The following is a 25,503-nucleotide window of genomic DNA, read 5'->3' on the forward strand; positions in this document are numbered from 1 at the left end:
AGCAAAATAACACACACTATTTATGAAACTAAACAAACTCACACTATTTCTGGAACGATAGCAAAATAACTCACATTATTTATGAAACTGAATCAAAATAACTCAACACATTTTTTTTTTAATTTTATATAATATAATTAATTCCAAAACGAACTTTAAATTGTGAAAGTTATTGACTAGGTATAAGAGTGATCATAAAAATGACCAACAGCTGCAAAACCTCTGCAACCATATTCACTTGTTGAGGAATTTGATGAAGAAGATGCCAAATTAGGAAATGGACACTGCACATGTTTCTTTATGCGGGTTTCCGGGAGGGGTAGGCGGGGCCCACTGGTTGTCCAGCTCGAGTTTACACCGCCACCTAGATATGCCGAGTTTATCGCTGGCTTCACTAAAATGGTGTTGGCGCGGCACAACGAGTGGTTGACAGCGCAGCCTTTCTCGTGCGAGTTATCGTTTTCGCTTCAATGAGAGTTTGTCACGTGCACTGGACGGAAATAAGTCTTTTTTGGAGTTTTCCTCCGTCCTTACCTTGAATGACACCTTTGGATAGCATGAAATGTTGGTTGTGACCGTGTTGAAAACAACTGGCACGGGTTCGCCGTCAGATTGATCTTCATGCTATCATGAGGTGATCCAGAGTTAAGGATAAATTCCAGACTCGTATTTCACATAATACATCTCAAGTTTGATTCTTGAACAGGTGAATCGTACAATGGTGATCATGGAGAGGTTAAAATGTCTTTGGGTCTTCTCGGCCCCTGAAAATATGGACTGGTGCGACGAAAGCATCAACCGGTTCTCTTTTTCTAAAAAAATAAATACATAACCTAAAGATATAGTTAGATGCTGCAGTGTAGTGTTGGCCCTCAAATGTTTCTTATTTAGGGTGATTTTGCATTTAAAATATAAAAAAAAAATTACAAAATATGTCGCTACAACTGGCACCCACTTCAATTGACACTCATTTTCTCATACTCTTTATATTTTGGAATATGTCAACATGTGATGTGTCTGTTTTCTTGTTCTGTTTCTTATATTTGGATTCAGACGCTGCATTGCAGCGTCCATTTCCTAATTTCGTTTTTTTTTCATCATTCACTCGCCTACTAGATGCTTGTTTTTATATTTGGATTCAGACACTTCAACGTAGTGTCCTCTTCCTAATGTATTTTTTATTTTTTGATTCAGACACTGTGTTACAATGTCCATTTTTTGTTTTCGCTTTTTCATCACTTACACGCCTTTTCATAATTATTCCTTACTTTAAAGGCTCATTTGATACATATAGTTAGATAGGAACGGAGAACTTTCCAATTGTATGTATGTATCAAAACTGAAAGTACATGACTTTTCATTTGAGTAGACTAAAGAGAGACGCTTTCTTTTTCCTTTCCATGTTTAGTACGGGGTTTCGTTTTGGAGGAATGTCAATAGTCAAGAGTCAGGTTAAAACTTCAAATGACATTTCTTGGTCGGTTGGGCTCAAATGTCTAAAATCCAAACAGCTGCCTTTCCCATGTTAATGACAAATTGTAGCTCGTGTCAAAGGATTAACCAACGCTTCAACATCCAGCTTGGAATTTGACATGAGCCTACAACTTGCCTATGTCATAAACTGTATAGCCAGCCATTCGGATTTGGACATTGTGGACCAACCTAAACTAATTAACCGACCAACGAAAACTAGAGGACTTTTACTTTTGAACAAATGACGACGAGATCCGTTGTTAAGGTTCCTACCTTATGTGTCGCTCCATTAAAATTTGAGTTTTATTATCAAGAGTTATCGTTGGTGCGTGATCTGTAAAATCATTTATAAATTCATACCGGTGACAGTTGGTAATTAGGTGCCACATGTAAGTTTTTTCAGCTCGAGAATATGGGTATGTCCTGAAAGTGGTGGTGAGAGTAACCAAACTCTCCTAAACTTTATAGTTAACACAAATTCATCAATCAATTCATGTGCCAAACAGCCGGTTTTTGCATATAAATCACTTGAGGCAGTCTGTATGACAAGGTTTTGCTCAAACCCAGTTGTGATCACAACACAATGAACCTCTTTGCCAGACCTAATCGCAGCGAGAGCCGCGCACGCCTTGATGACGAATGGAAACGTGAAGTCATCAGAAGGGCAACCGGAAGGCCGGGAATGCAGGTAGACATACAAGAGGTCATGGTAGAAGCAGTGATTGCTAAGGTACCGGATTACCAGGTTCTGCAGGCCAAGACTTGGCCTTTGGATTTGTTGGAATAGAGAGAGAGAGAGAGAGAGAGAGAGAGAGAGAGAGAGAGAGAGAGAGCGCTAAATGTGAAGAACCCAGATGAAAAACAGGACCTAACGAATCCTCGCACGTTTTGCAGAGTTTTAATAGACGGAGGAAGTGGGTGGTTTTGGAGTTGATTGAATAATGTTTGTGTCTGACAAGAGAGAGAATTAACGGAGAAGAAGAAAGAGTATTGGATAGGCGGAGGAAGAAACTCATTACTCCATCAAAACTCTGAGATTGGAGCCCAAAGCTAGCCGTTAAGATCTATATTTGGTCATCTGGGGTAACCTACTATGTATATCGAAATAAGGATTCGAACTCGGATGCATACGGCCTAGCTCAACCGGCTCAACCAACATCCGAAGGAAACGAGATATAACATGAGCCCTATAACAAATCTGACAACTGTCGACAGAAAATAATCTCCGAATATTTTATAACCTAAAAAGTTAGAGAATTTTTATTAACACTCCAAAAATGCCATGCAACACTGTTCTTTTCCTTTTTACACACAAGTCGTGACAAGATGATATTTTATGAGTGCAAATATGAGGTTCATTATATATTTGAGACTGGAGGTAAGCACAAGCAACAAGTGAGAAAGCGGAAATGAGTTACGATTACGGTGAGTCAAAACTTCGATTCCTTCCATTGTAACCAAAACAATAGTAATACCATCAATCATAATTGGCATTTTTCACGAACAAAAATTTAAAATTTTACAGAGTACCACCACCACTCTCAACACTAGGCACCGTAGTTATGTTTAAGATTTACCATTCTACAAAACATTCTCAAAGCGAAACCAAAAGGCTTTTGTTTAAAGTTATAAATACATTACACAATAATTCTGCATGGATCACGACCTCGACATCACGCACAAGGCTAAAAGCTTACAAGTTCTAATACCCGTATGCTGTTCTCTTCATCATCCTGATAAACTCATCAGCATTAACTTCTCCATCACCTGTATATTTCAGGCCATAACCTCTAGGATCAGCGCAATTATAATCAACAATTACAAAGCAGTGGCACACAGGAGACAAAGGTTGATGGCATCAAAAGGGGGATGGTTTATATATATTTATGTACTTACGATCCCGGTCTGCTTCCTCAATCATCTCTTGGATCTCTCTGTCTGTGAAGTTCTCACCCAGATCCTTTGCAATGTTTTTAATGTCTGCAGCAGATATCTTTCCCTGGATTCAAATCCAGAAAGAATGGGGTTAAGTATTGACAGATTGAAACAACACAAGAACTTGAATTTAAGTATTCCAAACTGAAACAAAACTAATATTGAATAAGCAAAACAATACATTGCGATCTAGGTCGATGAGCTGGAATGCTTTCATGAGTTCCTCCTTTGTGTCCCGTTCTCCAATTTTGGCTGTCATCATGTGTGCAAACTCATCAAAGTCGATAGCACCACTGCCATCCTTGTCAACATCTGCAATCATTTGATTAATTTGCTGCAAAGAAACAACAGAGCAACATGTTAGCCATTCAGTCAACGTACCAAATATAGAATAACAAGTAGAAAGAAAATTATTAGGATTCTCAAGAAATTCAAATGATAAATATGTTCACCTCATATCATACTATTAGTTTGTAGTGAGGTTTCAGAGAACATAGCAAAAATGAAACAGCAAAAGCTAAACGTGTAGAAAAATCAACAGATAATCTAGAGGGCCAGAAAATAGAGACGCGCCTAACCATTTAGAGCCAAGCAAACATACGGAAAAACTTAGAGCCTGTTTGGTACTTTACTTGAATCCAACTTTTTAAACTCAAAAACAATTTTCAAGTTTTAGGCCTTAAAAACTTGTTTGGTAGGACTATTTTAAAAAATTGTACTTAAGACTAACTCAAAAGTATAGTCTATTATCTAAAAACACAAAAAGTAAGTTTTTAGAGTTTTTAAACTTAAACTCACTCATTTATTTTCTCTCCCTCCTCCCTTCTCACTCCAAAACTATCTCTCTTTTCTTCTTTCTTTCTCCCCCTTCTCTTTTTTTTTTTTACATTTTTCGTCTCTCCTCCAATCCGCTCTCTTCATTCTCTCAATTCTTTCTCTCACTCCTCTTCCTCTCTATCTCCTCCGATCTTCTCACTTCTTTCTCTTTTCTCTAATCATCTCTTACTTTCTTTCCTCCTCTCTCCTCTTTCTCTCTTGACCCCCTTTTTATGGATCATTTTGTCCAGTTCAAGTTGTAAGATTTAAAATTTTTAAATCGCATACCAAATAAGTTTTTAAAATTTTAAATCACATACCAAACAAGTTTTTGAGTCTTAAAGAAAATTGTTTTTAAGAAAAATTCTTAAAAAATGTTTTGAGAAATTATAAAAATTTTCAAATAGGATACCAAACAAGTCCCTAATTCCCCATCAGAAAATATTACTCAGTCTCACCACCAGGTTTTAATTTAAAGTTTTAAACCGTACAGGGACAAATTAGAGATAAAAACATACGCAATATAATTTTAGGAAAACCATTTTCAAACTCACAAACACAAGCTTAACAAGTGAATGTATGTAGGCGGCACATTACCTCTTCAGTCATCTCAAAACCGAGAGCCCTGTCACGAAAAAAAATAAACAATCAGCTGTAAACATTTATAGGACTAAACAAATAATTAATCACAAAGCATGAGTTAAGAACTCATACCTCATGGCAACATTCAACTCCTTGGCATCAATGGTGCCTAAACAACACAAAATGGGCAACATAAAAAACCATGAATTTAATCAAACATTCTTATACAAACAATATAAGCCAACGACATCAAACCCTTCAAAAAATCTTAATCAAAATCCTAACTTTGAAGTACCTGAGCCATCGGTGTCGAATAACTCGAATGCCTCCTTAATCTCTTGCCTCTTTTGTTGAGTTAACCCATGATGTCTCCCTCTGGGTTTCTCCATCCTAGATGCCCCTCTGTAAAGGCTTGCCTATCAACCCATTACCAAATTCAGACAAACCAAGTCAATCAAAACCCTACCCACCACCCAAAATCTATCAAATTCAAAAACCCATTTATCCGTATTTTTCAAATTCCATCAATCGATCAAATTAAATCGTTCAAAGTATGCAATTTTACCAAATAAGATTAGCCAAATAATGAGCTAAAGATGCTAGAAGAGTAAAAATTGAGCAGGAAATTGCATTGAGAAGTATACCATTTAGCGACGCGTGAAGTATGAAAGTCGAAGAAAGCGTCTTTCTCTGGAGGAATGTGATGTTTCTTCGCCCAGAAGCTCTGAGGAGGTCTCTGTTTGCAAATCAAGTTTGGGAAAGGAATTTGGGTGTTTTGATACTCAGACAGATTGGGCCAGGAAATTTATTTTTAACGCGCCCAGTTGTAAACTAGTAAGGTCAACTGACATTTTGGAGTTGATGGGTCGAGCCAGGTTTTACTCCAGTTTTAATGGGCTCAATATCATTATTATTTTATGCTTCCTCTTCTTTAACGGTGTGCTCTCTTATCTGCGTGCACGTTCGAAATCTCAATCATATAATAAAATTAAGTGCTTAAATTTAGTGTCATTCTAAATTGGTCTCAATTTTTTTTTTTAACAAACGATAGTATAGCGGTGGCGGAATGGGTTAAGCCTCACGTTGGACTAGCCATATAATGTGGTTTCAAATTCGTCTTTGGCAATAATCGAACCTAAGACCCCTCACTTACAAGTAAACAGGAATATCACTAGACCATAGTACTAAGTGGCTCAACCTTTTTAAACATTCCAAACAAGTACCTAACCTAATGAAAATATCACATTCGTTAAGCCCCATTTAAAAATTCCTTTTAAATTAAGGAAAACTAATGAAAATGACTTGAAAACTTTGAGTTTTAATGATAAGGACAAAGAAAGTGTAAATTGAATAGTACCATAATTGACTTTTTAGTGTAAAAATATGGTTTTTCGTTAATGTGAACAGTACCTGGAGCTTTTCGTTAAAGTTCCCTTTAAATTAACTAGGGCTTTGTCTACTAAATTAATAGAAGGTCATGGAAGCATGGCCTCCACTAATTAATGGTCACCACCACCCCCATCCGGCCATCACCTCCAAATCCAACGCACAAGCACCAATTCCACCCTCAAACTCAAGCCGCCAACATCGAGAAGAAGATCATGGAGATTTCTGAAATGGTATGGATTGCCATGATGCAATCATCACCATCTTCACTCCCACAAAGAAGAATTGAAAGCTTTACGAGCCAAAAATCGGCAAATAAGAAAGTCACATGAGCAAAACAAGCTGCTCCTTGAAACCCTATCTGAATTCTTAACCCTCTTATTTGTTAGGAGATTGCCCTTCTGAAGTAATTTCAATTTGGGTCCATTTTTTATTCAATTCATTGCCGTCTGATCATTAGGTTCGATATTATATCATCTATGTTTGAAATTTAGATTTTGAGGCAACTAGTATTAATGTTGATCATAATATACCCAGTTGGTGAGTTTGGAATATAAATGTTGGAGGGTTTTGGTGGTCGTAGGTTGAGCTTGGACGTGCATGGCAGAGGCTTGATATTACCCTTCATTTTTGTTTTCCATTTTATTTGTAAATTTGTTTTATTTTTATTTTTATTTTTCTCTTCATATATTTTCTGAAGTTATTTTTATTATTTTAGTGTCCATGTAAGTTAAAAAGTGTGACTTACTGTTGCCACATATACATTTATAAAAAAAATGAACTGGAGCTTAACGGATATAACATTTTCAATAAATTAAGCACTTATATGGAATGTCTAAAAATTTTGAGACCAATTTGAAATGACACTAAAAGATTGAGGGTCCTAGGTATTTAATCTAAAAAGTAGATTTTCTATTGTTCAAAGGAGAAAAGAAAAGGAATCTCAATATTGATGCCGAATGCCAAAATATGTTGTCAAATAACAAAAAGCTACTAAATACGTCTTAGTCTAATAAGTGGTATTTATATCTAATATTGGAAGATCTCTCTAAGTTTGGATAATAAGGAGTCAAAATCAAAATCTAACTTCTCGAGAGAAACTACATTTTAATGTCTTTTATAAACAACATCAGCTTTTCATTTCCTCCCTGCTAGCCTGGCCTTGTGGTCCTTAACCGGATTGAATCTTTCCAAAACTTGGCTGGAAGCAGTGGCGGATCCAGGATTTTAAACTCGGGGGGTCCTAATAATAAAGGTCAAAAAATTTATAGACAAAAATAACATTGAAAAGTTAAATATAATACATTTGATTCAAAAATCATGTGCAAAACAACATTACAAGCTATAAAATCCTAATTCAAGCGTCCACGACGAGGTTTCATAGTCTGAAAACGTTCCATGATAGCTTCATTACCAATACATGAAAAAACATCTTTCTCAATGTAAACAACTAAGCTGTCACTCAACCATTGATCTCCCATTTTGTTGCGAAGTGGACCCTTAATGATATTCATAGCGGAAAATGCCCTCTCCACTGAAGCGGTTGCAACCGGTAAAACCAAAGCCAACTGAACAAGCAAATATACATATGCAAACGTTCGATGCAACCCTTTCTCCACCATTTTCTTAGCAAGCTCATTAATCCCCCGCAATTGAGAAAAATCATTATCAGAACGCACAAAATGAATGTAAATATCAAGTTGATCTTGAAGTGCCAATCTATCTCGATCCATGAAATCTTTAGGATACATCTGAGCAAGGCGAACAAGCTTCTCTTTATCAAAAGCTACAAATGAATCATTCGGACTCAAACATGCCAAGCAAATAAGCAATTCGGTATTACCTTCATTGAAGCGATCATCTAATTCTGTAAGTTGGAAATCAATGACCTCAAAAAAGAGCTCCACTTTGTAATGATGATGATTGGTCTTTCTTGGAGCCTTACGCAATGACTTCCCTTGAATGGCGTATAAATCATCCATATTAGGCACCTCAATTTCATGTTCAACACAAAAAGATGATACTTTATCAACCAAAAGATCAAAATTTTCATCATTCCTCATGCAACATAGTTGTTCTTTACATGTCTTGACTAAAGCCATTGCATTCACAATCTCTTGATCTTTTTTTTGTAATGCTTGTGACAAATCATTTGTAACTCCTAATATGGATTTCATCAAAAAGAGGAGGAACACAAACTCAAAAGATTGTAAATCTTTTAATAACCTTTTTGCTTCACCAACACTATCATTGTAGCAATCTTCAACAATCATGTCAAGCACATCCACCACAGATGAGAACATTGTAATCAAACTAATCAAAGCACCATAATGTGAATTCCACCGTGTATCCCCAGCACGTTTGAGACTAGTTTCTTGATTTAACCCTTGCCCCGTTTCAAGACAATCATTTTCAATAGCTTTCATGAGATTTTCTTGTTGTTTCTGTCTAAGTGCATCACGACGCTTACATGAGCATCCAACAACATTCACCAAACTATTAGTCAATGTGAAAAAAGCGCCAACATCGGAGTTTTTCTTTGCTACGGCAACAAGAGCTAATTGTAGTTGATGAGCAAAACAATGAACATAGAATGCACAACTCTCTTCATCCAAAATTTTTTTTTTTAAGGCCATTGAACTCACCTCTCATATTACTCGCTCCATCATAACCTTGACCTCGTAGGTTTGAGTAGCTCAAATCATGTAGTTTCAAGAACTCATCAATGGACTCCTTTAGTTTACTTGAAGTTGTTTCAGTAACATGTTGGACTCCTACGAACCTTTCAATTACTTGACCTTTGTTGTCCACATAACGCAAAATCACCGCCATTTGCTCCTTTGTTGAAATATTACGTGATTCATCTACCATTATAGAAAAGAATTTACTTTCTTTCACTTCTTTCATAATAGCCTTAATAGTTTCGAAGGCACATGAATTGACAATATCTTTTTGAATTGAAGGAGCTATTAGCTTGAGATTTCCCGGAGCATTTTCCAACACAACTTCCTTTATTTTCTCATCATGATCCGCAAGGAATTGCAAGAGTTCTAAATAATTCCCCCTATTATTCGAAGTGTCACTTTCATCGTGGCCACGAAAAGGAAGGCCTTGTCGCAACAAGAACTTAGTGCAATCTATTGATGCATTCAAGCAAAGACGATATTTCATACACTCTTCTTCTGACTGTTTGATCACAACTGCTTCAATATGTGTCTTTTGGTTCATTAAATAACTAGCCGCTTCTCTAGCTTTATTGTGGAAACTACCAATAGGACCAACATGCTTGTCAAAACATTCTCTTGCATTCTTCCATTTCTTAAAGCCTACCCCAGTGAAGGCATCGCTTCCTAATTGTGAAAAATTGATTTTAAAGAGATAGCAATGAAGACAAAATGCCGCATCTTTAGATATACTATACTCCAACCAATCATATTCTTCAAACCACGAAACAACAAATCGTCGCTTTTTCTTTGCATGCAAAGTGTATGGGAACTCATACTTTGTAGGCCTACAAGGTCCCATTTGCAAATATGCTCTTCGGACCTCATCTTGAATATTAGAAGGATAGTCCTTCATTCGAATTCTTTTTCCCGGGTCTCTCTCAAGATTATTAAAATCAATGTCACGCTCATTTTGTCTTGAGCTCGAACTACCCGAACAAGTAGATGGCGCTATTGGCTTTGGCTTGAAAAATCTTTCCATATTTCTTATTTCTAAACTACACATTTAACCAAAAACACAAAACATATACCAATCAACCAATAAACAAAAATTCTATCTAAATTTCAATGATAAAATGAGTATAAACATAAAACATATCAACAATTATATCAATAATAGACTAAAAATCTTCATCAATATCTAATATAATTTAATTGAGATTAGATTAGAATACCAAAAAACTTACTTGAATTGTGAACCAAATAGTGATGGCCTAGAGATATGGGGAGGTATGATATTAGAGTAATAAAATTATAATATGGGATTGGGTGTGGGATTTAGAATTTTAGGGTTTTGAAATCTGAGGAGTTAGGGGATTGGAAATTGGATGAATATGTTAAAGTTGGGCATTCGGCGAAGTTGAAGAGAAATTTGGGTGAATATGTTATTGCATTGGGCATTGGGGGAAGCAGAAGAGCAGGAAATGGGGGATGGGTGGGACAGTGGGAATGATGTGGGTTGGGGATGGGATTTAAAATAATGGATAAAAAGTTTGGGTGGGATATAAAAAACAATTTAAAACAATTGGCCAAAAGCCAATTATTTTCTTTCTTCTCCGTTCATCTTCTCCGACGAGAAGATTTTGTACCTGCAACCGACACTGCACGAGGAGTCCCCGGAAAATTTCTAGCAGCAATTTAGGGTCGTTGAAGGGTCCTGGGACCTCCCAGGTCCCTCTGTGGATCCGCCACTGGCTGGAAGTCCTTGCTGAGGTATTGGAAATGGGGCGTAATGAACCCCCCTACTGGACCTTACCACTTCCCACCTGTAGCAGATTAAACCCTATCAATTTCAAGATTTGAGTTTTTTTTTTTTTTTTTTTTTTTTTTTAAATGATAACGTTATTGAGTTAAATAACTTAAATGGTTAGTTGTTAGGATGAAGGGTAGGAGGATCAGTGGGGATTGAACCGGACTGAAGAGAAAAATATACGTACGGTCGTACCTGAACTTGTTAACAAGATGGTGGATAAAAATAAGCACTTCTAGCTTGGCAACTTCATTTCCTGGACAGGTATGAATTCCATTTCCAAATGGCATGAACGTGTTGGGCTTTACTCCAAGCTGTGATGCAATAAATCAAACCCAATTAATTAATTAGATGCTCATTTGAATTTCAAAATTTACATGTTTAAACAATGAAGAACTGGAAGTATATTATTAATAAAGATAAATTGCAATTAGGGTTATGTGAACCCTTCCATATATTGCCTCAAATCTTGATGGATTGAATTTGTGCGGATCAGCAAAATATTCTGGATTATGATCAGTGGCGGATCCAGGATTTTAAACTCGGGGGGTCCTAATAATAAAGGTCAAAAAATTTATAGACAAAAATAACATTGAAAAGTTAAATATAATACATTTCATTCAAAAATCATGTGCAAAACAACATTACAAGCTATAAAATCCTAATTCAAGCGTCCACGACGAGGTTTCATAGTCTGAAAACGTTCCATGATAGCTTCATTACCAATACATGAAAAAACATCTTTCTCAATGTAAACAACTAAGCTGTCACTCAACCATTGATCTCCCATTTTGTTGCGAAGTGGACCCTTAATGATATTCATAGCGGAAAATGCCCTCTCCACTGAAGCGGTTGCAACCGGTAAAACCAAAGCCAACTGAACAAGCAAATATACATATGCAAACGTTCGATGCAACCCTTTCTCCACCATTTTCTTAGCAAGCTCATTAATCCCCCGCAATTGAGAAAAATCATTATCAGAACGCACAAAATGAATGTAAATATCAAGTTGATCTTGAAGTGCCAATCTATCTCGATCCATGAAATCTTTAGGATACATCTGAGCAAGGCGAACAAGCTTCTCTTTATCAAAAGCTACAAATGAATCATTCGGACTCAAACATGCCAAGCAAATAAGCAATTCGGTATTACCTTCATTGAAGCGATCATCTAATTCTGTAAGTTGGAAATCAATGACCTCAAAAAAGAGCTCCACTTTGTAATGATGATGATTGGTCTTTCTTGGAGCCTTACGCAATGACTTCCCTTGAATGGCGTATAAATCATCCATATTAGGCACCTCAATTTCATGTTCAACACAAAAAGATGATACTTTATCAACCAAAAGATCAAAATTTTCATCATTCCTCATGCAACATAGTTGTTCTTTACATGTCTTGACTAAAGCCATTGCATTCACAATCTCTTGATCTTTTTTTTGTAATGCTTGTGACAAATCATTTGTAACTCCTAATATGGATTTCATCAAAAAGAGGAGGAACACAAACTCAAAAGATTGTAAATCTTTTAATAACCTTTTTGCTTCACCAACACTATCATTGTAGCAATCTTCAACAATCATGTCAAGCACATCCACCACAGATGAGAACATTGTAATCAAACTAATCAAAGCACCATAATGTGAATTCCACCGTGTATCCCCAGCACGTTTGAGACTAGTTTCTTGATTTAACCCTTGCCCCGTTTCAAGACAATCATTTTCAATAGCTTTCATGAGATTTTCTTGTTGTTTCTGTCTAAGTGCATCACGACGCTTACATGAGCATCCAACAACATTCACCAAACTATTAGTCAATGTGAAAAAAGCGCCAACATCGGAGTTTTTCTTTGCTACGGCAACAAGAGCTAATTGTAGTTGATGAGCAAAACAATGAACATAGAATGCACAACTCTCTTCATCCAAAATTTTTTTTTTTAAGGCCATTGAACTCACCTCTCATATTACTCGCTCCATCATAACCTTGACCTCGTAGGTTTGAGTAGCTCAAATCATGTAGTTTCAAGAACTCATCAATGGACTCCTTTAGTTTACTTGAAGTTGTTTCAGTAACATGTTGGACTCCTACGAACCTTTCAATTACTTGACCTTTGTTGTCCACATAACGCAAAATCACCGCCATTTGCTCCTTTGTTGAAATATTACGTGATTCATCTACCATTATAGAAAAGAATTTACTTTCTTTCACTTCTTTCATAATAGCCTTAATAGTTTCGAAGGCACATGAATTGACAATATCTTTTTGAATTGAAGGAGCTATTAGCTTGAGATTTCCCGGAGCATTTTCCAACACAACTTCCTTTATTTTCTCATCATGATCCGCAAGGAATTGCAAGAGTTCTAAATAATTCCCCCTATTATTCGAAGTGTCACTTTCATCGTGGCCACGAAAAGGAAGGCCTTGTCGCAACAAGAACTTAGTGCAATCTATTGATGCATTCAAGCAAAGACGATATTTCATACACTCTTCTTCTGACTGTTTGATCACAACTGCTTCAATATGTGTCTTTTGGTTCATTAAATAACTAGCCGCTTCTCTAGCTTTATTGTGGAAACTACCAATAGGACCAACATGCTTGTCAAAACATTCTCTTGCATTCTTCCATTTCTTAAAGCCTACCCCAGTGAAGGCATCGCTTCCTAATTGTGAAAAATTGATTTTAAAGAGATAGCAATGAAGACAAAATGCCGCATCTTTAGATATACTATACTCCAACCAATCATATTCTTCAAACCACGAAACAACAAATCGTCGCTTTTTCTTTGCATGCAAAGTGTATGGGAACTCATACTTTGTAGGCCTACAAGGTCCCATTTGCAAATATGCTCTTCGGACCTCATCTTGAATATTAGAAGGATAGTCCTTCATTCGAATTCTTTTTCCCGGGTCTCTCTCAAGATTATTAAAATCAATGTCACGCTCATTTTGTCTTGAGCTCGAACTACCCGAACAAGTAGATGGCGCTATTGGCTTTGGCTTGAAAAATCTTTCCATATTTCTTATTTCTAAACTACACATTTAACCAAAAACACAAAACATATACCAATCAACCAATAAACAAAAATTCTATCTAAATTTCAATGATAAAATGAGTATAAACATAAAACATATCAACAATTATATCAATAATAGACTAAAAATCTTCATCAATATCTAATATAATTTAATTGAGATTAGATTAGAATACCAAAAAACTTACTTGAATTGTGAACCAAATAGTGATGGCCTAGAGATATGGGGAGGTATGATATTAGAGTAATAAAATTATAATATGGGATTGGGTGTGGGATTTAGAATTTTAGGGTTTTGAAATCTGAGGAGTTAGGGGATTGGAAATTGGATGAATATGTTAAAGTTGGGCATTCGGCGAAGTTGAAGAGAAATTTGGGTGAATATGTTATTGCATTGGGCATTGGGGGAAGCAGAAGAGCAGGAAATGGGGGATGGGTGGGACAGTGGGAATGATGTGGGTTGGGGATGGGATTTAAAATAATGGATAAAAAGTTTGGGTGGGATATAAAAAACAATTTAAAACAATTGGCCAAAAGCCAATTATTTTCTTTCTTCTCCGTTCATCTTCTCCGACGAGAAGATTTTGTACCTGCAACCGACACTGCACGAGGAGTCCCCGGAAAATTTCTAGCAGCAATTTAGGGTCGTTGAAGGGTCCTGGGACCTCCCAGGTCCCTCTGTGGATCCGCCACTGATTATGATGAATGTTCCGAAACAAAGGCAGTACTTTCCATCCCTTTGGGATCAAGTATACTGTTGGACATGTCAAAGGCGACTCAGTTAAATTAACATTTTCATATATATAGCTAGCTTTTATTTCTTAATTTTCATTCTTTTTTCCTGCAAGGTGCACTTGTTCACTTAAGTTTCCCTTCGGAACTAACATTTTCATAGCTAGGATTTGAAAAGGACTGAGTTTGTGTGGCCTTTTATTAGAGTGGGGTTCTGTGAATTATGGGTCACAGTATACACTACCAGTACTCTACCAAGGGAAAGCCTTGTTAATTATGTACTTTTCCTTAATAATTGAGTTGGATCTCTCCCTTTCCAGGCGATGTCATTTATGTTTGTGCTATCAATCTCCAACAGTAAAGCTAGCCCTTCTATTGTCCTTTGCCACGGCTCCGAGAAGAACTTACTCGTAGTGGTGATACCGCCCCTCTATATTGCTACATCTTTGATGATGAGAGATTTAGATACAATAGAGCGGTATTTATATTGCTTGTAGGTCCTTTGGTAAAAGAATTAAACGGATGATCATTATGCCTACCTTTGTATTCAACATCTTCGACAGCTTCCCTACAGGTAAAAGAGATGATGCTTGCCATCCTCAAGCTCTCCTTCATAGCCTGCGATAGAACTTCCAGTTTAGTTTCTCAGTCACTTTGATACTTTATAGAAGAAGAATTTATTTTAGAAAGTCTTATAGGAACTACGGTTGTATACTAATGTTTTATGTTTAATCAATAATGTAAAAATGTATCAAGTGAAAATCAGTGACAAATATGGAACGCACAAACGATGACCTGCGACCTATGATCAATTATTATTGGTTTGTGTGGTACTACATCAGCTATAGCATAATAATGATGATTTTCTTGGTGTGACCATAGTATTGTCATGTGGTGTTATCAATTCTCTTATATTATACTACGCGTAACCTAAATGAAAAACTCGTTGTTATCAATTCTCTTATATTATACTACGTGTAACCTAAATTAAATACTCGTTGTACAATAATATTACATATACATAACACGTAGAACACAAAACACCAAGCGGTAAAAATGTTATATATACCTAATATTCTCTCGAAAAGTATATATCTATATATTCTGAGTGACAAACCATCTATATTCCATTCATAGAGTTTATCAGAAGAGACTGAGAATTGGTTTTGGATATTTTTTTCTTCAAATTGAATATCTGGATGTGTTGGTCTGGGATACCAATTTTTAGTGAGAGATGTTGGATTGATTCTTCTATTTGTGATTCTTTTAAGTTAAGGATTTTGAAAAACTTGTTCAACTTTTCGGATAGAATCTGAATCATCTTCTGACCCAGAGGATATTGGGGATATTTCAGATTGGGATTCATCAGGGTGATTTAGGACATGGACTGTCTTTTCTTGTTTTAATTCTAATAACATTTGGTCAAATTTTTGACTTGTGGAGGTTGTTTTCAAGGCTATTGCCTTTGAAGAAGATTCTGGGAAATTAACCAGGAGTTTTTCTCTGATTGCTGATTTTGGTTAAGAGAGTTTGTGTGTGTGTGTGTGTGTGTGTGTATATGTATATATATGTACTTACCCTGCTGGTAAGGGGCATATTTCTAGTCTGTGACCAACTCAGCGAATGGTTTCCTCCTCCATTTGATTCAAAGATTGTCTTATGTTCTATCTATATATGGTAACTTCTGGTTAACACATGGGGTTAATTATGCAAGAGGCCATGCATGTTAATAAGAGTATGTAATACTATTAAGACAGACATGTTAATACGCCATGCATGTTAATAACAGTACGTAATACTATTTAGACAGACAAAAATCACGCACTTGTTGAACATTTTCTAATGTTGAAAATGAATTTCACATTTATGAAATAAGAGACATTGCATGAGTATAGTCCTCATATTGCCAATTGGTTTATGGTGGAACCTAAACTTCCTTCTTCCTTCATCTAATACGTGGGTGTCACGTATAATGGTGAAATCCAGCTCTATTAGAGACATTATCAGCAAACGTGACAGTTTTGTGTGTTCAAATAGCATTATTGATGTTATAAATTCTGACCTCGATAGTTTCTTGAAGCTTTGAGTCATCGTGAATGTATTTGATCATCCAAGTTATTAGGAGACTGGCTGTGGTGTCCTGAGCAGCAAACATTACCCCAATGATGTTGTCGACGATTTGATTGTGTGTTAGGGTTTCTCCCTTCTCATCCTTGAAGTCCAATAAACTGCCCAATAGATCTTTATGCACCATACTCTTTTTCTTTCTCTCTTTTATTATCTCACCAAGAATTAAGCTTATTCTTCTCCTTGCCTTCACAAATGAATTTAAATTCCCATTTCCCACAAATATATTGTACAAGAATATTGAACATTAAAAGAAAAGAGAGTAACTTAGTTTGATTAGTACCTTCTCGAACAGATTACGATAAGTACATAATTGTTGATCGTGGGAAATTATTATGCTTACCAAAACCGATTTATTGCACAAGGAGCCGGGGAGTATTGCGGGGAAAGGATTGTAACCTTTGTCTAGAGTGTAGTACTTTTCCTTGAGCATTTCTTTGTAGTGATTGTTTAAGTGACCAAATACGCATACAATATCAACACAGAAATATACACATGTCATTTTAAAGTTCTATGTTACAGACTAAATACACATACAATATCAACACAGAAATATACATATGTTTGTACCATACTTCACCAATCCCGAAACTGCCAAGCATCGGTCAACTCCATACATTCGAGGACCCACTGAAGAAGTTGTGCTAAGGCACACCTATCGAAGCACAATAGTTTTTCTCCAATCAGGAGGCCAATCACAACATGACACGTATCAACATTAGAATAAAGCTCCTAGAGTCCCATATCGACCGCGAGCAGAAGCTGGAGACTCTCCTCAACTATAAAAGGAGATCATCCTCTTACAGTTAATCCCCAATGTAATTATTATACTTAAACTTGTCATTAGAACCCACTAATAATGATTATGCTTGAACCTATGTATTGTGTAAACCTTTCACTATTAATGAGAGCTCTTCTATCCCGTGGACGTAGCCAGCCATACTTAGGGGGGAACCACGTACATTTTGTGTTTGCTTCCTATCTTTATATGTTTACATATTATCATCACTAGGTGACCGGAGCAACCTAGTGAAGGTCACAAACTTGACATTTTATTATGTTGTTCTAAGTCTCACCGAATTTGTGCATCAACAACATATATAATCCAAACAATTAAGTTTTGTTAACTGATAAAAAGAATTATTAAAAAAAAAACTTGAACTAGCCAACCTTCTTTAACTCATAAAAGGTGTTAACGACATTGCCAGACCATGAGTCTAAGGTAGAAATGGCAATGGCTTCAATATCTGGGACCAAGTTTCTCATAACATCCAAGGACAATGATCCTTGGACTAATCTTCTAATCTGTCCATGGTAGTCATCTTGGTGGAAGAAAAATGCCGAGGGACCAATTAATCTCTCTTTGCTTTGGGAGTATGTAGGTTTAAACAAGTGTGCCTGAGTCACCATATCTAACAAACCGCACAACCTCTGGGCTAGACAGCATCACACAAGGACTGCCAAGTATGTAAGTCTTGAAAACTTCTCCATACCTAACAATAATTAAAATATTAAATTAAAATAATCCAGTCTTGATAAGCATGCATGCAGTGGATTTAATCACTTAATTACCTGTTGTGCCTAGTGGAAGAAAAGACATTAGGGTTTTGAGAGTATAGTTGCATGGTTTCACCTACATAGGGCCACCCATCGAACCTGGAGGTAGAGTTACTCTAGGATTCCATGCTCTCATTTGTTTTGCAAGTAATAAGATGAATGAAAAAAGAGCAATCAAAAGAAAATAGTAGACACGTAAAACAATATACATATCGCTCTCTTTGATCGCGATATAGCTTAGGAAATTAAATTCAGTAAGTTATTAAGGACATTGTGGCCTGTGAACATAGTTGTGCTTGTTTATATAGGACTTGCGGGCAGGTAGTGACAATGTGTGATTAATTCGATTATTCTCTGCCACCCGATTTCAGTGGACAGTGGCTAGCCTGCCAGGCCAATGACTGATTGCCCTAGCTAGCTAGTTGCACAACTTTTCGTCGTCCAATTCAACCCACTATTTAACCTTTCACAAGGATTGCCGATGGTACTAGATTTACCATCAGGCACAGACCTAGCCACAAAAATTCTAGTGAGATGAGCCATAAAAGTAGAAAAAGAAAAATGAAGAAGCCACAGAATATTGAAGAGAACAACGTACGTAGATTCTTGAAATTTTGAGAAACAAAATACTTTCTTTCTTAGAGCACTTCTAGTGTGGGAGCCCTCCTCCCATGCTATTCACTATTTAATTTACCCAGTGAACAGCAACTGTCCTTAATGAACAGTAATCGCCTTTTGCATCTTCACCGTTGCAATTGAATAGTCCTGGCAATTGACAATAAAATATTACTATTTATGTCTCCTCAATCGCCCACCCAAACCTCTCTCTCTAAAAACCACAACTTTTTTCTTCCTCTCTCTCTCTAGAAAACCACAACCTCCAAATTTCTTCCTTTCCATCCATCCATATCTCTGAAAAAACAGAAAAAAAAGAGAGAAGACGACAGAGATTCATCTCTCGATTGTTCAAAATTTGAATGAAAAAATGGCACAAAGAGCGAAGAAGGAAGAGACGGAGTTCAAGGTCCCTGAAATGCTAACGCACTACGTCAACAACTACGACATCACCGGCAATCCCTCCAACAACAACATGTGCCATAAGTGCTTCAACGCCGCATTGGCCGCCACCACCGCCACTTCATCGTTGTCGTCAGCGGTGATTGTTTGAGACAAAATAAAGGAGGATGGAAAAGTAAACAGAGACAAAGAAAGAGGAGATGGAGGGACGCAAACGTCGGTGAGAAGATCGGAAGTGGTGGCGTCAAGGCCGGTGGGTGCCTTAATAACGTGCCTGGAGCTCAGGCCTGCTCGGGCTTGCTCGCCAACCAACGCTGAACTTTCTCCCTCGGGCAATCAGGCCCTGTTCCACAGCCTGTCCCCCGAGTAGTTGCTCCCGCTGGAGCTGCTCTTATAACAAAATGTTAAATATTTAGGGTAAGAAATTTTACATCTTTTTTTGCTAGATTTATGTCCATGTCATGTACTTATCTTGTCAGATCATAAGCCTTGGTTACATGTCTATTTCACATAGGGTTCTGTTTGGGCCCAAAAATATTGGTTTGTGCCGAGTTTAGAATTGTTCTCGGCCCAAAGGCCTTGCATAGGAGTCGTCGGGAGGTTATCTAGCTCATGGGCCGCATAGTCATGACTAAATGTATCCCATTAGAAATCCGAGGGATGCAGGTGAGTCCTATTATAAGAATGAGTCTCGACAGGATAAGGAGTTTAAGATTGAATGTGGCCTAATGACGGGTTGAGTTCAGAATCCTGGTAGGAGTAGGATTGGCTGAGATAAGGTTGGATCGGGGAAATGAGTTCTAATCCTAGAATGATTGGGATTCAATACAACATTACTATAAATAGGGGGAGGACATCGAACAAACCCCCTCCAATTCAACACACAAACTGCCTTGCGCAAATCTTTGCTTTACGTGAATCCTCTCAACAACCTTGAGATTTTTGTTTTCCTTTTTCGCTAACATATCTTCAGTTTGGATAAACAACATTGTGAAGGCAACCGGTGAACATCTTCAGTTTGGATAAACAACACTGTTGTCGTAGAATCAGCCGACCGTGCAACATATTCTGTTTGGATAAACAGTACTGCGACAGGGCCGACTGGTTATCTATCTAAGTCTCAGTCAAGAAGGATTTTCGAATCCTTATCGGCAGAAGTCATCTCATTAGCCTCTTCAGTGAAGTGAGGTGTTACAAGTTACTGGGCTCGGCACATCGAACGTCGAGTTGTTTATGATTGGCTATTCGCAATTAGGTTTTAGAGTTCGGCATTCTAACAACCGAACCACTTTCACGATCAAGACGTATATTTATTTTGAGTACTTGTGTCCCTTTACTCTAGTGTCGATTCGGCGTTCTTATACTCTTACGAATATAATCACTGTGACCGAATCTGGCACCGAAGATTTGTTAACTTCGCAGAACTAGTAGCCTTGTCTTCAAGCTCTAGAACTCGAAAGCCGAAAGTGTTCTTTTCTCAGCCGTAGTCGTAAAATTAAGAAGTCAACAGAGCACCCAACACAACATCAATGAATTTTACTCCTCGATCGAGCTCGGTCGACGAGTTGGCATGCCCCGCATACAACCGAATGACATAGTTAGCTTACTAATTACTCGGCTTGCGCGCCATGTAGGCTTGGTAGTTTTTAGGGTTAACATTTTGGCATGCCCAATGGGACCCAGTGCTAAGACTACGAAGTTCATGACCATCGAGACACGATCAGTAAAAAAGAAAACAACCAAATAACGTAGTTAGCTTACTAATTACTCGGCCTGCGCGCCACATAGGCTTGGTAGTTTTTAAGGTCAACATTTTGGCATAATAATCAGGCCGAATACGAAGCCTTTGTTATCGGCATCGGCGTGCTGTATAATTTACGGGCAACTCGTGTCCTTGTTCTTGGTGACTCCGAACTTGTTATAAATCAACTCAACGGGGTTTTTCGTTGCATGAGTTGTACTTTGGTGCCTTACCACATGATTGCTAGCTATTTGGCCGAATCCTTCGACAGCGTAACTTTCAAACACATTTCACAAGTTCATAACATAGACGCTGATGAATTGGCTCAAATAGCTTCCAGAGCCCAACTCATGGGGGGCAAATTAGGCCGAGAAATACCTGTGTCACAACAAGAACATTTGGCCTTGATTAATCAGCAAGTTCTCCAATGTGGTTACGTGATCCAGACACGGGTCATGTCTTTACCTTCGTTGTTAGAACGGAAGGACACGATTAAGGTTTGTGTCGTCAAGGCATTACCAGACGATTGGAGAAAGATGATTATGCGATATATTGATAACCCCAATGAAAAACACGACCGACGGCACAAACTACGTATTATACCAAAATGAGCTGTATCGAAAATGTAAGGATAGGTTACTATTGTTGTGCCTCAGCCTGCAATAAGCTGCTCAAGCGATGGCAAAAATACACGAAGTTATTTGCGGAGCTCACCAATCTGGACGAAAAATGCGTTGGCTGCTTCGACGGCACAATTATTTCTGGCCTAATATTCTGAAGGATTGTATTGAGTATGCAAAAGGGTGTGTATAGTGTCAAATCCATGGGCCTATACAGAGAGTACCGACCGAATCATTACATTCAGTCACCAAACCATGGCCGTTCCGAGGATGGGCCATGGCTATTATCGGTAAAATCACACCATCGTCTGGTGCAGCCAAACATGTGTGGATACTTGTTGCAACAGACTACTTCACCAAATGGGTCGAAGCCAAGTCATATGCCGAGCTAACGTCTAAGGAAGTTTGTAGTTTCGTTGAAGAAAACATTGTGACTAGATTCGGCGTGCCAGAAACAATCATAACAGATAACGGTACGATTTTTACATCTGACAGATTTAAGGAATATGCAGCAAATCTAAAGATTCGACTCGAGCAATCTACGCCATACTACCTGCAGGCGAATGGGCAGGCCGAATCAAGTAATAAGGTTCTTATTGGTTTTCTTTAAAAAATGATAAAAGAGAGGCCAGACATGTGGCACTTAAAGATAAAAGAATCGCTATGGGCTTATCGAACCTCTCTATAGACAACCACTCCGTACGCGTTGATTTATGGACACGACGCAATGTTGCCCGTTGAGCTAAGTATAAACTCGTTGCGAATAATTGAACAAAATAGTTTGTTCAGTGCCGAGTACAGTCAAGCCATGAGACAAGAGCTCGAAGATTTAGAAGAAGCTCGGCTTGATGCTTATAATTTATTAGTGGCTCAAAAGAAGATCGCCGAGCGTGCATATAATCAACAAGTTAGACAAAAAAGTTCGGCGAAGGAGAACTGGTTTGGCAAACCGTACTACCCGTAGGAATTAAAGACCCCAGGTTCGGCAAGTGGTCACCGAATTGGGAAGGGTCATTCTTTATTCATAAAGTCCTCGGCAAGGGGGATACCATCTTAGAGATCGAATCAGCATTGTTCACAAGTTGCCAATCAATGGAAGGTTTTTAAAGAAATACTATCCAGTCACATGGGAGATGGGAGAATAAAAATTCATTTCATTTCATTAAGTTCACTACATTGGTCGATCAATTTACAATAATCCTAGGGTGATGAAGGAAGAAGAGTTTCAAGAACCGCCTTCAGCTCCAACCATCTCACCTCGCCCATCGTGACCTCAGCCTGCCAATTCCTCTTGTCCATCTTCAGCTACTCGACTCGCTTCACGCTCGCCGCATTGTGAAGACCTGTAATTTGGAAAATATATTTATAAGACCACCTATAATTATATTATTTGGGTTCCTTGTATTTATTTAATTATTTATTTGTTTACTATATATTAACCTTGTCTAATTACCTGTTTATATTTATTTTATTTATTGATTTTAGCTTTACTATAATTATTTTGGTCTAAAATAATTGGCTGGTCAAGGTCAATGCTATTGTTGACAACACATCTCTATTTACACACACCCGTAGCAGATTATGGGAGTACGGAGATAGGTTCAACTTATCTCTTGCCGCTACACCTTCCAATAAGAGAATAGCTATAGCCGTCTCTTAACCTCCTATAAATAGGAGTGCTTTTCATTCATTTGAAAGAGGAAAACAGACGGAAGAAGGGAAAAATAATTCGAGAGAGAGAGAGAGAGAGAGAGAGAGAGAGAGAGAGTTGTTTTTCTGTGGTTTCTGTTGAGAGTGAGAGAGAGATCGATTGAGTGAGGGAGGGAGGACTGTGGAGTCAGTAGCTTGCTTTGTGTGGGTAACAATTTCTATACCTTGTTTATCTTTTCATAACTATTATATATTTTCCTTGTTTATATCTGTCGTGGAGTTTCTATTCGAAGTTTGTTTATACAAATTCTTCGCTTGATCAAATCTAATGTAATTTGGCTTCAAATCTGTATATACCTTTGATTTGGCTGTCTTATTATAAAATATGAAAGAACTATGATAAACCCTAGTTTGACAAATCCAATTCAATTTCCTTTTCCAAAACTACTTTATATTTATACAATATTATGTTAATTTGATTGAGAATAGAATGAAGTTTATATATATATATACACATATGCTACGCTATCAATATATGTAGATGTATATGTATAGCTATTTTTATATACATTAGTATATGCTGGAACAAAACCACACTAAGTCTTAAGCTTTTTGCACTATATATCGTCTAGGTTATAAATGATTAATCATGTTGGGAAATGGTTTTATGTATGGTTATTTTATACAAGTTACATAAGGTTTTGAAGGCAGAGGACTATCTAAGTTTATTCATTCTTTTGGTCTCCATAATATGTTTACTATACACAAAACTATTTTGCATAGTATTATAGGTCAACCAATTTGATATCTGATATGAGTGGTAGTAAATTAGTAACCCAAGTACTTTGATTAGTTAGAGTCTACGTCTTGCATAAAGTGATTTGCTTATGTGATTTGCTTATACTTCTGAATAGGATTTTGTCAAGGTGGTGAACTCTTGTAATAGAGAGTTGGAGCAATGCTTTGGAGTCCAGGTAGGGGAAATACAGCAGACCTTTACGGAGATTGGCTTTATTAAATTTCATGAAGAATTATATTATTATCGATCTTGTTGGTTGATTAATGTGATATGGGTTGCTAATTGGACAAATACTGCTCTTGCGTGTTTACTTGTTATTGGTTATGGAATTATTGGTGAAATGCTATTGGTTGAGAATATACTATGGTATATGTGAATGATAAATGAATGTATTTGTGAATCATTCATAATTGGTCGTGTGGTTGGACTTTCAGTGGTGAGAAGGAATTGGAAATGAGGGTAGCTGGAAAGGATCTTTTGTGTAGTTGAGCTAAACTCTTAGCAGGTACTAGGTCTCAGGCGAGCCCACAGTGCACAGATTCTTTAAAGGTCATTCGGGACTGGCGACAAAGGGTTTTGGCAAGATGACTAACAAAAGGGGAAATTGGGATGATTGAGTTACAGGGGGTTAATTTGTATATTAGAACATTCGAACCACCACTGCAGAGGTAAAATGCACGGTATGGGACGTGCAGGTCCGCATGTTTTATTATATGAATTAATGGGTAGAGATGAGTATTGCATTGCACTCATACATTGTTATTGATAATGATTTGGTACTTGATTAAATTATTTTATAACACGTAATTTAGTATTGTCAATTTACTGTGGTAAGGTTATGTCCCTACTGAGCTGTTGAAGCTCACCCCTCTATTGTTATGCAGGTTTACTAACTAAACTGTCAAAAGGGTAGACAAGATGAGACGAGATAGATGTGAGGCTAGAATTTGTATTTATTTATTTAGCCTTGTAAAGAATTCTGGATTTCTTTTTATAAGAGGAATTTTATTTTTCACTCTATTATTTCAGTTTTACTTTAATTATTTAGTTTTTAGTTCACGTTTAGGATTCAGGTTAAAGTTTTTACTACCGACCTCGGGTCCGGGGCGTGACACGCATATTCGGTCAGGCAAGATTTGCCGCCCGACTCAAAATCCATCGTAAGCTCAGAAGCAATTGCCAACCTTCGATTTTGAAGTTCGACAATTTGACGGTTAAGGTCGGCCATGGTCTCTTTTTTTGCCTTTAAAACTTCGACCTTCGGACGAAGAGCGTCTCGAACAGCTGTTGCAGCTTTCAAGTCATCGTCAGCCTGAAGAGCTTTCTCGAAAATACTGAAATATTCTCGGGTCTGTTCCAAGGAGGATGACGCCTGAGTGATAGCTTCGACGCTCAATTGACCATCGGCTCCGAGGTCGTTCAAACATGCACCCACCGAATCAAGGCATTTGCGCTCGAGAACTTGAGAAGCTGAGAGAGACAAAAGCTCTTGCAATCGAACAAGAACAGTTGATTCGGCAGGTTCAGTCGTAGCTGCCGAAGGACCAGCTGCTTCCGAAGTGTT

General features: G+C 37.5%; 1 protein-coding gene and 1 long non-coding RNA gene across 2 annotated transcripts; one reads left to right on the top strand and one right to left on the bottom strand.

Moving 5' to 3' along the window:
- Positions 1-2,945: 2,945 nt before the first annotated feature.
- Positions 2,946-5,637, bottom strand: LOC103425106 (probable calcium-binding protein CML20). Its single transcript, XM_008363178.4, has 7 exons — positions 5,451-5,637; positions 5,102-5,222; positions 4,939-4,975; positions 4,822-4,849; positions 3,590-3,742; positions 3,370-3,472; positions 2,946-3,240 (listed from the first exon to the last, which is right to left on the bottom strand). The coding sequence occupies exons 1-7, from the start codon at positions 5,451-5,453 to the stop codon at positions 3,176-3,178; spliced, it is 510 nt and encodes a 169-aa protein (XP_008361400.3). The 5' UTR covers positions 5,454-5,637; the 3' UTR covers positions 2,946-3,175.
- Positions 5,638-23,187: 17,550 nt separating this feature from the next.
- LOC103401374 (uncharacterized) lies at positions 23,188-24,954 on the top strand. Its single transcript, XR_523891.4, has 3 exons — positions 23,188-23,348; positions 24,055-24,114; positions 24,374-24,954. It is a non-coding gene; the product is annotated as an uncharacterized lncRNA (long non-coding RNA).
- The last annotated feature ends 549 nt before the right edge of the window (positions 24,955-25,503 follow it).

This window comes from Malus domestica, chromosome 15 (assembly GCF_042453785.1).
Source record: "Malus domestica chromosome 15, GDT2T_hap1".
In the NCBI taxonomy this organism is placed as follows: Eukaryota; Viridiplantae; Streptophyta; class Magnoliopsida; order Rosales; family Rosaceae; genus Malus; species Malus domestica.